This window comes from Pristiophorus japonicus, chromosome 18 (assembly GCF_044704955.1).
Source record: "Pristiophorus japonicus isolate sPriJap1 chromosome 18, sPriJap1.hap1, whole genome shotgun sequence".
NCBI lineage: Eukaryota > Metazoa > Chordata > Chondrichthyes > Pristiophoridae > Pristiophorus > Pristiophorus japonicus.
Genome location: NC_091994.1, coordinates 3,122,918 through 3,138,138, shown reverse-complemented (window position 1 = coordinate 3,138,138; position 15,221 = coordinate 3,122,918). Strand labels below are relative to the sequence as shown.

The following is a 15,221-nucleotide window of genomic DNA, read 5'->3' as shown; positions in this document are numbered from 1 at the left end:
GATGTGCCCCGCTTCAGTGATGAGCACATAATCCAGTCTGACGTTCCTGAGGGAGCGCCGCACTGTCAGAGGGGCAGTACTGAGGGAGCGCCGCACTGTCGGAGGGGGAGTACTGAGGGAGCACCGCACTGTTGGAGGGGCAGTACTGAGGGAGCGCTGCACTGTCGGAGGGGCAGTACTGAGGGAGCGCCGTACTGTCGGAGGGGCAGTACTGAGGGAGCGCTGCACTGTCGGAGGGGGAGTACTGAGGGAGCGCCGCACTGTCGGAGGGGCAGTACTGAGGGAGCGCCGCACTGTCGGAGGGGCAGTACTGAGGGAGTGCTGCACTGTCGGAGGGGCAGTACTGAGGGAGCGCCGCAGACAGGGCCTCTGTTTAATGTCTCATCCGAAAGATGGCACCTCCGACTGCGGCACTCCCTCAGCACTGCACTGGAGTGTCAGCGTAGATTTTGTGCTCAAGTCCCTGGAGTGGGCCTTGAACCCACAACCTTCTGACTCAGAGGTGAGAGGGAGTGCTGCCCACTGAGCCACAACTGAGGGGAAAATGAAAGGGAGAATCTAACTTGAAAACAATGAGGAGCAGCAAGGAGTAGAAGATGTGGCGTAAAGTATCTGGACCAACATTCCAGTGCAGTGCAGCGCTGTAGGGCAGGAGGTCCTCTCAGGGTCCTGGCCAACATTCCACCCTCCACCACCGCCATCAAAAAGAGAAAAGGCCAACCAGCCATTCACTTACAGAGCTGTAACTTGCAAGGCTACGGACCAAGAGCTGAAAGGTAGCATGAGGGCGGATATCTCTTTTTCGGTCGGCACAGACAATGGGCTCAATGGCCTCTTTCTGTGCAGTAAATTTCTCTGATTCTAGGTCATAAACAGCTTGGATGCTTTCAAAAGGAATCTAGACGAGTACACGAGAGAAAAGGGGATAGAAAGAGATGCTGTGAGGCTGAGCTGAGGCAGATAGAGTGGGAGGAGGCTCGTGTGGGATAGAAACACCGGCACAGACTAGTTGGGCCGAATGGCCTGGTACTGTGCTGTATATTGCATGTCACTCAGTTTGTGTGACAATTGCCTCCTGCATTTGCCTCCATGACTACCACCGGTGCATATCACAGCAATCCACTGCGTGAGGCATTTTGGGATGATTCTGAAAGATGGGGGATGGTGCGAGATAAATCCAACTTGTTTGGATAGCTTCACTCCGTGGTCAATGAGAATAATTTGGCTTTGCACAGATGGCTTCGGCTACAGACCCACGTTTTGGACAGAAGGAGTCCTCCGACCAAAACTTCGATTACATGTTCAAGATCCTGATCATCGGGAACAGCAGTGTTGGAAAAACCTCGTTCCTGTTCCGATACGCCGACGATTCTTTCACTCCAGCCTTTGTCAGCACTGTCGGAATCGACTTCAAAGTGAAGACTATTTACAGGAATGAAAAGAGGATCAAGCTGCAAATCTGGGTAAGCGATGATGGGGCCCAAATTGCCTTCTTTTTCTAAAAAAGATCTGTTACCGCCTCAAAGTGGCGTGGAGGGGCTTACATTTTGTGAATTGCCCTCCATGTTTGGGACTGCCCCGACTGTCTCCCCGCTCCCCTCCCCCCCCCACCCCGTCCGGCGTGCGCCAACCCCTTCCCAACCGGCAGCGAGCCCCTTTCCGCTCCGTGTGGGAAATTGCCCCGCGGGAGTGAATCGGCCACCGCTCGGTGCTCCCGACAGTTTTGCCCGGCGGGACACTGCCTGTGGCTGGGCGGCACATCCGCCCTTAAAGGGGCAGGCGCACTGCCGCGGCCGCTTTTTTATTTTAATTGTCAGTCATCTCTGAGGTCGGCGCGATAATAGTGGCCACGGGATCGGCCGGGCCGCCAATAGGCAGCACGGCAGCCCCTCTTGGATGCCAGGCCGTTGGCCCGGCCGAAACCCTCCCCAGTGGCCCAGTGGACCTAACTGAAATAAATGCAGAGTTTGCAGCGGCCCTCCCCTTTAACTGAAGGGGAGGACCGTTGTGACATCATCAGCGATGCGCTGATGCGTTGGAGCGGCGGTCGACCCAGACACCCGGAACGCCGCACCGACACCAAAAAACAAACCAAAGATCTCGATGTTGCTCAAATAAAAACATCAGTACGTGCCCCCCCACTTGGGGTGGGGGGGGGCAATTTCAGCCCCAATGGCTTTCCCCGGGTTTCCATTGTTGCTTTGCTTGCCCCAGCTCACACCGATGGGATGGCCGACTTATCTGTCTACGAGCTGTGAGGGTCCCGTGTGAAATTAATTCAGGGTAGTCCCATCATCGGCTCAAAGCTGGCACTGAATTGTCAGGGCCGCTCGGAGAGGCCACAAGGCGACTTGGGATGAGGTTGAGATGCATTGTTGGGGCAGTGTAGAGGGGACCTTCCCATCAAGCCAAGCCCAACCTGTCCAGGACATAGATAATGCTGCGTGATTCAAAAATTGGCGAAGTATTTCCTTCCCCAGGCGCACTGGGCCATCTCCATATGGGGCAGGTGGGAGGGGGTGGATGTGGAGGGGCAGGAGAGAGGGCGGGTTCCTCCTGACCACTCAGCTGCGTTTGAGGAATTACTAAAGCATCAAATTGCTCCATGGCCTCGCGTCCTCCCTCCCCCCGCCCTATATCTGTAACCTCCCTCAAGCCTACAACCCCCCCCCCCCCCCCCGAGATCTCTGCGTTCTTCCAATTCTGGCCTTTTGCACAACCCCCAATTCCATTGTTCCACCATTGGTGGCCGTGCCTTCAGCTGCCTGGGCCCCTGAGCTCTGGAACTCCCTCCCTAAACCACTCGGCCTCTCTCTCTCTCCTTTAAGACGCTCCTTAAAAGCTCTCTCTTTGATCACGCTTTTGGTCACCTGTCCTAATGACTCCTTCTTTGGCTCAGTGAATTTTTCTTCGATAATTGCTCCTGTGAAGCACCTTGGGACGTTTTACTACTATATAAATGCAAGTTATTGCTCAAAAAATTAAATATGGAGATTTAACTAAATTCCACTTAATCGCTTTCATTGCCGTGGAGAGTTTAATGAATGTTCCCTTGTGCGTATTTCAGGACACGGCTGGCCAGGAGAGGTATCGGACAATCACCACAGCTTACTATCGTGGTGCCATGGGCTTTATCCTGATGTATGACATTACTAACGAAGAATCCTTCAACGCTGTCCAGGACTGGTAGGTAACCCACGGGTATCTGGCAGGAAAGGGCGGTAAATCATAGAATGATACAACACAGACGGAGGCTGCAGTGTATTTGTTTCGTGGGTTCTTTGCTTAAGATATCACTGCAACACATTGCTATTAAGAACTAGTTGGTTTATTAACAAAGGTTTAACAATCACACGACACATTACCGGATCATCCACCGGGCTCACAACCACCTGCCCCATCGTGGATCCCCCGAACCCAACTGGCTGGGGTTTTATTGAGTCTTGTGAACATCACGTGACAGGCTAAGCCACTCACAGCTCAACAGCCCTACAAACCTGTGAGCGTGCTCGCAGGGCCATACATTATAGAGGCCAATCGGCCCAGCGTGGCTGTGAAAGAGCTTTCTTTGAAAGAACTATCCAATTAGTCCCACACTCACCTGCACTTCCCCCATAGCCCTGTAGCTTTTTTCTGCGTCAAGTATTTATCCAATTCCCGGTTTGAAAGTTACTATTGAATCTGCTCCCACCGCCCTTTCAGGCAGCGCGTTCCCGATCACAACAACTCGCTGCGTAAAAAAAATGTTTCCTCGTGTCGCCAATTATCTTCGATCTATGTCCCTCTGGTTACCGACCCTCTGGTTACCGACCCTCTGGTTACTGACCCTCTAGTTACCGACCCCCTGGTTACTGACCCTCTAGTTACCGACCCTCTGATTACCGACCCTCTGGTTACTGACCCTCTAGTTACCGACCCCCTGGTTACTGACCCTCTAGTTACCCACCCTCTGATTACCGACCCTCTGGTTACTGACCCTCTAGTTACCGACCCCCTGGTTACTGACCCTCTAGTTACCCACCCTCTGATTACCGACCCTCTGGTTACCGACCCTCTGGTTACCGACCGTCTGGTTACCAACCCTCTGGTTACTGACCCTCTGGTTACTGACCCTCTGACCCCCTGGTTACCGACCCTCTAGTTACCAACCCTCTGGTTACTGACCCTCTGGTTACCGACCCTCTAGTTACCAACCCTCTGGTTACTGACCCTCTGGTTACCGACCCTCTAGTTACCAACCCTCTGGTTACTGACCCTCTGGTTACTGACCCCCTGGTTACCGACCCTCTGGTTACTGACCCTCTGGTTACCGACCCTCTAGTTACCGACCCTCCTGCCACTGGAAACAGTTTCTCTCTAATTACTCGATCAAAACACCCTCATGATTTTGAACGCCGCTATTAAATCTCCTCTTAACGGATGAATGTGGGTGACGGTTTGCGATTCCCTCTCGGATGCCTGATCACGGGAAAGATGTGAGATCCCCAGAGAGGCACAAAGTGATTCCGGATATCGGGAATTTCAGCTCTGAGCAAATGCTGAGGAAGTCGGACTTACTTTCTTTGGACAAGTGGAGACTTCGAGAGGATCTGATTGATCCAGATAAGTTGGTCCCCGCGAGGAAGGGGTCAAATCCCAGGGTTCAAATCCCAGGGTACAGACGTTTAAGATGAAGGTACCTGTAGCAGTAAGGAAGGAATTCCGAGAGGGATTTTTAATCAAACGAGTGATAGAGCTGTGAAGTTATCGGGGAAGGATTTTGAAGCGGGCATTGACAGTATAACTGTGGTCAAGAGACAATTAGATGTGTTTCTGGAGAGAGAAGGGGGTGAGCGATACAGAGAGAAGGTGGGTAGGTGGGTTTGAGGGATATGAGGAGAAGGTGGGTAGGTGAGGTTGAGGGATATGGTGGTTAGAACATAAGAACATAAGAAATAGGAGCAGGAAGAGGCCACCTGGCCCCTTGAGCCTGCTCCGCCATTTAATAAGATCAGCTCCACTTCCCTGCCCGCTCCCCATAACCCTTTATTCCCTTTGTTGTCTTCAGAATAATTCCACAAGACTGTATTGTAAGCTCAAGTTGTTGTGACCTTGGTCTCTTTAATGTGACGCCAGAGTGGGGAAGCAGCATGGTGAATCACCTTTTATACCTGCTTGCCCCAGGGTGCACAGGTGACCCTTGGGTCTCCCACAGGTGTGCCCCCTAGTGGCAAGTCTTACATATTGGTGAGGTTTGATACATACATAACATCACTCCCCCCCCCCCCCCAAAAAAAATCTTATGTACAAGTTATTTACAAGTTGAGGCGATCTGGCGCTCTGCGTCCCCGGGTCGATTGCCTGAGTTGAAGTCCTGGAATGGGTGAGTTGGTCGGATCGTTGCTGCAGGGCCACACGGCTGGTCTGATCGGACTGTCGGGCATGGTGGGTTCATCCTCGTGGTTGACAGTGAGTCGATTGTGTTAGTGGGTCGCTGGGGGCCAGGTCCTTTCACAGTGGTTCCTGGTTATCTGTAGTTCACAGTTTGGTCTGGTCCAGATGCTTTCTGCTATTGCCCGTTACGTGGTTTCACAACAAACACTCCATTTTCATCACAAACACTCCATTCCCCTCTTTGGCTAATACAGTGTTAGCAGCCCATCAGGGGCCCTGAACATGGTCTACATCATTTATTCTGATGTCTCTTGGAGGAACCATGCGATCATGGTACATTCTCTGCTGATGGCATACGGAAGGCTCGGTTCTGAGTAATTCTGTCTGGTGACTGCGTAGCGCCCGGGATAGCCGGGTCTGTAGGGATTCTACCATGACACATGTGGTGCTCAGCTTTATGATTTGGGCTGCCCGTTCCGGACTATTGTTGCTGACCCTAAGGTCTGGCAAGCCAAGGGTGGCCGAAATGGCCTTGAGACTTTCAGTAGTGGCGGGAGGCCGCGTGGTCCCCGTGGATCCCCGATGGTATGGAGGCCCCGGACCACGGACTGTGTGTAGCCTCCCTGCCTTTCTTTGCAATGTTGCAGGGTTGCCCCATAGGGGCCAATCTGATGGGATGAGCATTACGTCTTTGCGAAGATAAGCTGCAACATCCCGTCTAGCGGTTCGCCGTTAGCAGGTGGCAATGTGGGATCCTGGCTGGTCCAGGTCCTAAACTGGGGAGCTGTTACGGTTGACCCCTCGCTCTCTAGCACTTCCATAACAAAGAGCAGGTCTGCGGGCTGCGCCATTTCCACCCCGGTGGTGGGCAATGGTAGCCAACTGAGGGCATCAGTGCCGTGGCGGATCATGTTACAGTGCACAGACAGTGTTAGACATATTCGAAACAAAGCATTGATAATGGTGCCTCTGTGCTCCAAAAACTGTGGGATGAGCAGCTTGCCTGACTCGAGCAAATATTGGGACACTCTTTGGTACGTGTCTTTTGTCCCATGAACGCAGGCTACTGCCTTGGTTAACTTATTGGATACATGTACAACTGGTTGGGATTCGCCCGCTTCTTTGGCTTGCTGTACAACATGCCCCACCCCGTGTGATAACACATCACTTGCTACAAGTACTTTGTCAGATACATATACCACCGGTTGGTGTTCACACACCACCCTGACTTGGAAATATATCACCGTTCCTTCATCGTCGCTGGGTCAAAATCCTGGTGTTCGCCCACTACTTTGGCTTGTTGTAAGGTACCCCCGACCCCATATGATAATGCATCATTAGCCATGAAAGAGCACTCACCTATACAGTTGTAGCAGGACTTCTCTGCTTTTATACTCTATCTCCCTTGCAATAAAGGCCAACATTCCATTTGCCTTGCTGTACCTGCATACTAACTTTTTGTGTTTCATGCACAAGGACCCCCAGGTCCCTCTGTACTGCAGCACTTTGCAATTTTTCTTCATTTAAATTATAATTTGCTTTTCTACTTTTTCTGCCAAAGTAGATAACCTCACATTTTCCCTCACATTAGGTGGGGTTAAAGAATATGGGGAGAGGGTGGGTAGGTGGGGTTGGGGGATATGGGGAGAGGGTGGGGAGGTGGGGTTGGAGGATATGGGGAGAGGGTGGGGAGGTGGGGTTGGGGGATATGGGGAGAAGGTGGGTAGGTGGGGTTGGGGGATATGGGGAGAAGGTGGGTAGGTGGGGTTGGGGGATATGGGGAGAAGGTGGGTAGGTGGGGTTGGGGGATATGGGGAGAGGGTGGGGAGGTGGGATTCTCACTGTTATTTAGTATTCAGAATCTCTCTCATGGATATATCGGCACCAAACTAATAGCCTAGAGCAGGACAACCTGTGTTGGCAACGGGAACCTGTTCCAGGAGGATAAAAGAACAATAGGTTCTGCCTAAAGTGAATGCTTATTCTATGGAATTGTCCCATAAACCCCAACTGTTGCACAGAGTGGAATGTGCAGCAGTCTGATAGTCACTTATTGTCCTCCAGCAGAAACAATTCTGTGTCGAACTCTCCCTCAAGCGAGGCAGTGAATTGGGGAAGTGCACTGTGGGCTGCTCCCTCACCCACAATGTCACTGGACCACATTCCACCTGCTTTGTCAAATCTGTTGTGCACAAAATGTCTGCCCCTGAGCAGTTTCCATGGTAACACCGGACCGGACCGGACCACTCGAAAATACAGGTCGGGAAGCCAACCCCGAGAGTGGCCCAGAAACAGTAAGATGGCGGTGCGGGGTGCTGGCGACCTCTCCTGTAACCTCCGCCCCACGAGCAGGTATTGGCCGGCCTCGCGGGCCGCGGGGCAATTTCCCCTGCGGAGCGGTGAGGGGTTGGCGCGCACGCGATGACATCATTGCTGGTTGTGCAGATGCCCGGGGCGCTACCCGTGGGGCATGGCAGGGCCTCCCCCAAACTCCCGGGCACCGCGCCCCCCTTCCCCCCACCCCCCCCCCCGAGGCACTAACCGGCCTCGGGATAACGGGCAATTTCGCCCCCTTATCTTTTATAGAGCTTCTTTCACAATCTCAAGACATCCCCAAGTGCTTTATAGTCAATTAATTAGATGTTGAAAAGTAGTCACTGTTGTAATGTGGGAAACGTGGCAGCCAAATTGCGCACAGCAAGCTCCCACAAACAGCAATGTGATAATGACCAGATAATCTGTTTTAGTGATGTTGATTGAGGGATAAGAACTCCCCTGCTCTTCTTCAAAATAGTGCCATGGGATCTTTTACATTCAGCTGAGAGAGCAGACAGGGCCTCGGTTTAACGTCTCATCCGAAAGACAGCACCTCCGACAGTGCAGCACTCCCTCAGTACTACCCCTCCGACAATGCAGCATTCCCTCAGTACTGCCCCTCCGACAGTGCGGCGCTCCCTCAGTACTGCCCCTCCGACAGTGCGGCGCTCCCTCAGTACTGCCCCTCCGACAGTGCAGCACTCCCTCAGTCCTGCCCTCCGACAGTGCAGCACTCCCTCAGTATTGCACTGGGAGTGTCAGCCTAGATTTATGTGTTCAAGCCGCTGGAGTGGGACTTGAACCCACAACCTTCTGACTTGGAGGCGAGTGTGCTGCCCACTGAGCCACAGCTGACAGCAATGGAAGAAGATAAAGCTCTTGCTTACCATCCTGTGATTGATCATCCTCTCACTGCTGCTGGTGAAGTTGCTCACCCTGTACAATATTTCCAGTTGTGTAATGAAGGAACCTTCCCCGCAACCCGTTTGCTATTTTCGTTAAATGCATTGTTCTCTGTTCCTCACAGGTCAACCCAGATTAAGACCTATTCGTGGGACAATGCCCAGGTCTTGCTGGTTGGAAACAAGTGCGACATGGAAGATGAGCGTGTGGTGTTAGCAGAGGGGGGGAAGCAGTTGGCTGATCATCTAGGTAAGGTCACCAGTAGCAGTCTAAAGCCATTGTATTGTTACTGGGTAAGGTCCCGGTCAGATCCCCCAAAAGGCTGTAGGTGCTGAGGGTCAAAGGAGCTATATAAATGCAATGTCCTTCCTTCCTTCCTTCCATCCGTCCTCCCTTCCTTCCTTCTTTCCTTCCTTCTCTCTTTCTCTCTTTTTTTCTTTTTTTCCCTTCCTTCCCTTCTTTCTTCTGAGACTGAAACGATTGCTGCCTTTGTTTTGCTCGCAGGGTTTGAGTATTTTGAAGCCAGCGCAAAGGACAACATCAACGTCAAACAAACGTTTGAGCGGCTGGTGGATATCATCTGCGAAAAGATGTCTGAGAGCCTGGACGCAGCAGACCCTGCAGTGACTGGGGCAAAGCAAGGTACACAGCTCAACGAACAGCCCGCTCCTCCGCACCAGGACTGTGGCTGCTAAACATGTCCCAGCAAACAATCCCAACACCTCCTCTGTGTTATCTCTCTCTCTCTCTCTCTCTCTCCACCCTGTCCGGACCCTCTCCCTCCACCTCTAAAAACAAAGAAGGCGCATGCAGGCACCCAAATGGACAAACGTGTACAGGCCCAAGAATACTTTATGACAAAATTCAAAAGCAGAAGCAGTGCACAGAGCAGGTGTGTGCGAGCTCGGTCTGCACAGGTATACGGAGTGTGTAAAACTCACTGTCTGTCGTCTCATTGCTCACTATCCACTCCCAGCCCCCAATATAGCAACAATGAATTATTGCATCTCTGACAATCATGATTTGGTTTACAAGGGGTTGGTTAGAAAGCCCTCTGCTTCGCTCCCCCTCGCTGGGCCTTCGTCCACTGATACCTTGCTACCTGAGAAGGGAGCTTTAGTGTTTTTGCAATGTATATTTGTTCTTGAGTTATTTTTTCCTGTGAATTATTTTCATGTGAGAAAATTAGTCTTCTGCCATCTCTGATTCACCTAGAAACTGTGTGTGTGTATCTGTGTGTGCGTGTGTATCTGTGTGTGTGTGTATCTGTGTGTGTATCTGTGTGTGTGTGTGTGTGTGTGTATCTGTGTGTGTGTGTATCTGTGTGTGTGTATCTCTGTGTGTGTCTGTGTCTGCGTGTGTGTGTCTGTGTGTGTCTGACTGTCTGTGTGTGTGCCTAACTGTCTGACTATCTGTGTGTGTGCATTTGTGTCTGCCCGTGTGTCTGACTATATCTATCTGTGTCTGACTGTCTCTGTCTGTCTGTGTGTCAGACTGTGTCTATGTGTTTGTGTCTCACACATATTCTTACGCTTTTTCTCTTTCTATCATTCCCTCTCAAACTTTTCCCCTCCACTAAAGTGTGCGTGCGCACACGTGCACACAAAACCACAAAAATATTCTGACCATCAGCTCTTGATGCAGGGGACTGCGAGGAGCTGAGGGTCTGGATTCTGCATTGTGCAGACTAGGCAGTGAATTCCTGGACCCTTGTATAACTATGGCATGTCTGATTGATTCCTCGGTTCACGTGCACCATGACTGTTATTTATTGCATTAGCCAGTCTGTAAGGATATGTCATTTCACCTTTACCAGCCAATGCCACACAGGATTTCCCGTTTCAATCTGTACAAGCCTTCCTGCGCACATTCTAAAAGGGCCATTTCAAACAAGCACTCAAAGCACTGGGGTTCATTTCTAGAGGGATTTGAATTGAAAAGCAGAGAAGTTCTGTTGAACTTGCATCGAACCTTGGAGCACTTGGAGCACGGTGCACAGATTCGGTCTCCATATTACAAAAAGTATATGGAGGCACTGGAGAAGGTTGAACAAGCTGGGACCTTTTCTCTAGAAAAGAGAAGAGAGAGAGGCAGCCTGTTGGAGGTCTTATCATAGAATCATAGAAATTTACAGCACGGAACGAGGCCATTCGGCCCATCGTGTCCGCGCCGGCTGACAAAGAGCTACCCAGCCTAATCCCACTGTCCAGCTCTCGGTCCGTAGCCCTGCAGGTTACGGCACTTCAGGTGCACATCCAGGTACTTTTTAAATGTGGTGAGGGTTTCTGCCTCTACCACCCTTTCAGGCAGCGAGTTCCAGACCCCCACCACCCTCTGGGTGAAGAAATTACCCTCAAATCCCCTCTAAACCTCCCCCCAATGACTTTAAATCTATGCTCCCCACCCTCCAGGTTCAAAATGATCCAGATAGTGCATCACCGTGAACTCCCCCCTCCAATAACAAGCAAGGGAAACATTGGCTGGTGAAGGGGAGTAGGATGTTAATTATGTTCATTTATTTATTAATAAATTATGAATGTATGGATGTTTGAATGAATATAATGATGGTAGTGTAGTGGTTATATTATTGGACGAACAATCTGATCAATCTCCTCCAACGTAACAATTACTTTCAGTTTGTCCAGCACTGCGTTCCCGTCAAATGCTGTATGTGCCCCTCAGTCTACACTGCGGTGGTCTAGGGACTTAAGGTCTGGCAACAGATCTGATAATGTTCAAGATGTTGGTGCTCGCAGTACATCACGCTTGCTTTGCCTCTGTAGGTTGTGTGCAAAGGTTGTGTTCTACAGCAGTCGACATTCTCCCTAGCTGCTAACCATCTTCGATATCTAAGTCTTCAACTCCACACCCCATCCTACCTCCCTGTTTTATTTTCCTCCTGTGGCCCAGTGAGTGGCACAGCTACAGGTTACCACTGGGGAGGTGCCACCCGAGTGGCCATTCGTCATGCCCGGACGGTGAGTGTTAGGAAGATATTCAACCACAGGCGGCTTCACAGCCAATCTTCACCCTCGTCCATAATCCACACGCCTGCTCATTCTAGCAGCGTCACTAGATGGCGATCTAGCAGACTGAATCGTTTTTTTCCTCTTGTACCTCAGGGTGCTGAGGCCAATATTATCACCAATCCTCCCCCCTTCGGCCCCGACCCACCCAACCCCCTCCACTCACCCCACCCAGACACTCACCCCAACCCCAGCTCCGTCCCACCCAAACTCCTCCCCTCACCCCACCCAGACACTCACCTCCCATCCCACCCGCCCCCAATTTCAACCTCACCCCCCACCCGACCCCACCTCTCTGCCCCACTCAGATTGTCGTTAAAAACCCATCCGGTTCACTCACATCTCTTTAGGGAAGGAAACCTGCCGTCCTTGCCCGGTCTGGGCCTATAGGTGACTCCAGTCCCACACCCAACGTGGGTGACCCTTAACCTGCCCTGGGTTGTATCAGCTGAAGAAGGTGGCTCACCACCACCTTCTCGGGGCAACTTGGGGACGGGCAATAAATGCCGGCCTTGCCAGCGACGCCTACAATCACGAGCGTGAATTTTTTAAACACGAGGCAATAAATCTCTCGGCCGCCAAAGCGAAATCAAACTTCATCTGTGAGGCTGTAACTCCGCACAGTGTTGCGCTTTGAGGCGAGGGTCCGTGGTCGATTTCCTGTTCTTCTCAAAAGATGACCATGTCCCAATTTTTACTTTTGGGAGGGGGGTGCGGTGGAGTTGAGGAGGGAGGTATGTAGCATGCCACACCTTGCAAAAAAAAAGTAGGAAAAATAGGATAAAAAAACTATATGTAAGGTCTTCCTTATTGTACATAAGTGTAAATAGCCAGAGTATCGGTCAGTGTGCGCTTGTGTTGTGCAGTTAGCGTGTCAATGTCCTCAGCAAAACCTTGCACTGTTCTGTTAGCTTGGTGGCAGCTTTCTCCTCCAAAGCACCAAGTGGACCTCTCCATACAATTCTTTTTCTTAAACAAAAAACCCCAACTTTATTGAAAAGCAATATAGAAATTTTGAAATGGGCTTTATGTAAAGTGTGTGTGTCTGTGCGTGCGCGTGTGCGTGTGTGTGTTTAAAAACAAATAATATCCAACAAACCCGTATGTTCAGTTTCTGTTCCGTGCTCGGTATGGATAAGATTTGCATTGTTGCTTCTGCATCTAGCAGTTTCCCACTATTTAGGAGACTTCCACAGTTTTGTCTTCATTTTAAAACGTTATTTCATTGATTAAAACGCTCTCAGGACAGAATCGTAACTGTTGAATGCGCAGTGCAAAGGAAGGATGGGCTCCCAGGCCTGGTTGCAATGGTACAGGTTATGGAGACCAATTGGCTAGAGTTTAGGATAGAAGAGGCTTGGTTGCTATGCTATATGAGGTGGAGGCCTGGTTGCTATGATACAGGATATGGAGGCCTAACTGCTATATCTTAGGATAGGAGGAGCTTGGTTGCTACAGTATGTGATGTGAAGGTCTAGTTGCTATGCACTGGGATATCGAGAAACATAGAAACATAGAAAATAGGTGCAGGAGTAGGCCATTCGGCCCTTCGAGCCTGCACCGCCATTCAATGAGTTCATGGCTGATCATGCAACTTCAGTACCCCATTCCTGCTTTCTCGCCAATGTGAGTGATAGATAGGTGAGATAGCCTCATTACTTCATGCTGAAATATCCTTTCACCTTTCCAATTTGAATTTCTATTCAGCTCAAGCAATTGGAAGGAAGGTCTTTCTCTCCGATCACTATAAAATAACTTTGGTTTCCTCTTGATTTCTGCCCTGGGAGTGTTTGATGGGACAGTGTAGAGGAAGCTTTACTCTGTATCTAACCCGTGCTGTACCTGCCCTGGGAGTGTTTGATGGGACAGTGTAGAGGGAGCTTTACTCTGTATCTAACCCCCTGTACCTGCCCTGGGAGTGTTTGATGGGACAGTGTAGAGGGAGCTTTACTCTGTATCTAACCCCCTGTACCTGCCCTGGGAGTGTTTGATGGGACAGTGTAGAGCGAGCTTTACTCTGTATCTAACCCCCTGTACCTGCCCTGGGAGTGTTTGATGGGACAGTGTAGAGCGAGCTTTACTCTGTATCTAACCCGTGCTGTACCTGCCCTGGGAGTGTTTGATGGGACAGTGTAGAGCGAGCTTTACTCTGTATCTAACCCGTGCTGTCCATTCAGAGGATTGGCAGCCCTCTCCTTGGTGATGGACACTGAAAAATTAATGTCTCGATATTCATTTGAATATTTAAGATACTGATAGATATGATGGGCACTAGTTGTGTGTTTGGCACTAATGTCCATCGCTGTAACCTGGGTTAGGATCCAAATCACATTGCTTTAGTTGGACAAAGGCGATCAGGCGCTATACGGTATATGATGATTGTACTGCAACTGGGGAAGTGAGCCGAGTCGGTGGAATAGCGGAGATGTGAGGATGGCTAAATGTTCTGGAGTTTTCTTCACCCTAAAGGGAATTGTTCATACAGCACTTTCCCTCGGAAGGTTAGGGACTCTACCCACCAACTTAGAATGTCCATGGGCTGTGGGAGGGGATTCAATGGGTGGGTAGGGTCTGTGGTAGGGGACTGTTCATGGGCTGTGGGAGGGGATTCAATGGGTGGGTAGGGTCTGTGATAGGGGACTGTTCATGGGCTGTGGGAGGGGATTCAATGAGTGGGTAGGGTCTGTGATAGGGGACTGTTCATGGGCTGTGGGAGGGGATTCAATGGGTGGGTAGGGTCTGTGATAGGGGACTGTTCATGGGCTGTGGGAGGGGATTCAATGGGTGGGTAGGGTCTGTGATAGGGGACTGTTCATGGGCTGTGGGAGGGGATTCAATGAGTGGGTAGGGTCTGTGATAGGGGACTGTTCATGGGCTGTGGGAGGGGATTCAATGAGTGGGTAGGGTCTGTGATAGGGGACTGTTCATGGGCTGTGGGAGGGGATTCAATGTGAGGGTAGGGTCTGTGATGGGGGAGTGTGTACATGGGCTGTGGGAGGGGATTCAATGGGTGGGTAGGGTCTGTGATGGGGGAGTGTGTACATGGGCTGTGGGAGGGGATTCAATGGGTGGGTAGGGTCTGTGATGGGGGAGAGTGTACATGGGCTGTGGGAGGGGATTCAATGGGTGGGTAGGGTCTGTGATGGGGGAGAGTGTACATGGGCTGTGCGAGATGCAGGGGCTGGATGTCCTGTTCTCGTTTTGTGCTTTATGTTGTAAGCCAAGGGTGCAGTTAATTTGTGTGGAACTCGCCAACAATATATTATCATGAAACTAGCTCCTATAAGACCAGGAATGAGGGCAGTAGATGTGGGAGGACCTCCCATTGATGATGCATTTAAAACAAAGAGCAGAAGGATGGACGGAAGAGTGTGTAGGCGGCTCTTTATAACGTTCAGGACCATGTGAGCTCTGTGGAATGTTTGGCGGGAGAGGGTGGGTGTGGTGCATTGTTGGTGCTCAAGGTTTGGGCCTGTTGCCTTGGTAACATGGAAGGGGTACTCAGTTTCTTTCCCGCTTGACCTGGAAGTGCTCGGATTCCCGGGACCTGGGCAGAGTAGAAATACGTTCCATCTGTCGGCATGTTCCCAAAACACTTCCTGA

At 50.9% G+C, this 15,221-nt stretch overlaps 1 protein-coding gene across 1 annotated transcript; it reads left to right on the top strand.

The window, feature by feature from the left end:
- The first annotated feature begins 1,235 nt into the window (after positions 1-1,235).
- Positions 1,236-9,365, top strand: rab3ab (RAB3A, member RAS oncogene family, b). Its single transcript, XM_070860764.1, has 4 exons — positions 1,236-1,463; positions 3,068-3,186; positions 8,717-8,841; positions 9,097-9,365. The coding sequence occupies exons 1-4, from the start codon at positions 1,236-1,238 to the stop codon at positions 9,285-9,287; spliced, it is 663 nt and encodes a 220-aa protein (XP_070716865.1). The 3' UTR covers positions 9,288-9,365.
- The last annotated feature ends 5,856 nt before the right edge of the window (positions 9,366-15,221 follow it).

What these genes read in the sequence shown, in the direction of transcription:
- rab3ab (XM_070860764.1), top strand. Translation starts at nt 1,236, where the DNA reads ATGGCTTCGGCTACAGACCCACGTTTTGGACAGAAGGAGTCCTCCGAC. An exon ending in TTCAACGCTGTCCAGGACTG is followed by an intron (nt 3,187 to 8,716) that starts GTAGGTAACCCA and finishes TGTTCCTCACAG; the next exon opens with GTCAACCCAGATTAAGACCT. An exon ending in GCAGTTGGCTGATCATCTAG is followed by an intron (nt 8,842 to 9,096) that starts GTAAGGTCACCA and finishes TTTTGCTCGCAG; the next exon opens with GGTTTGAGTATTTTGAAGCC.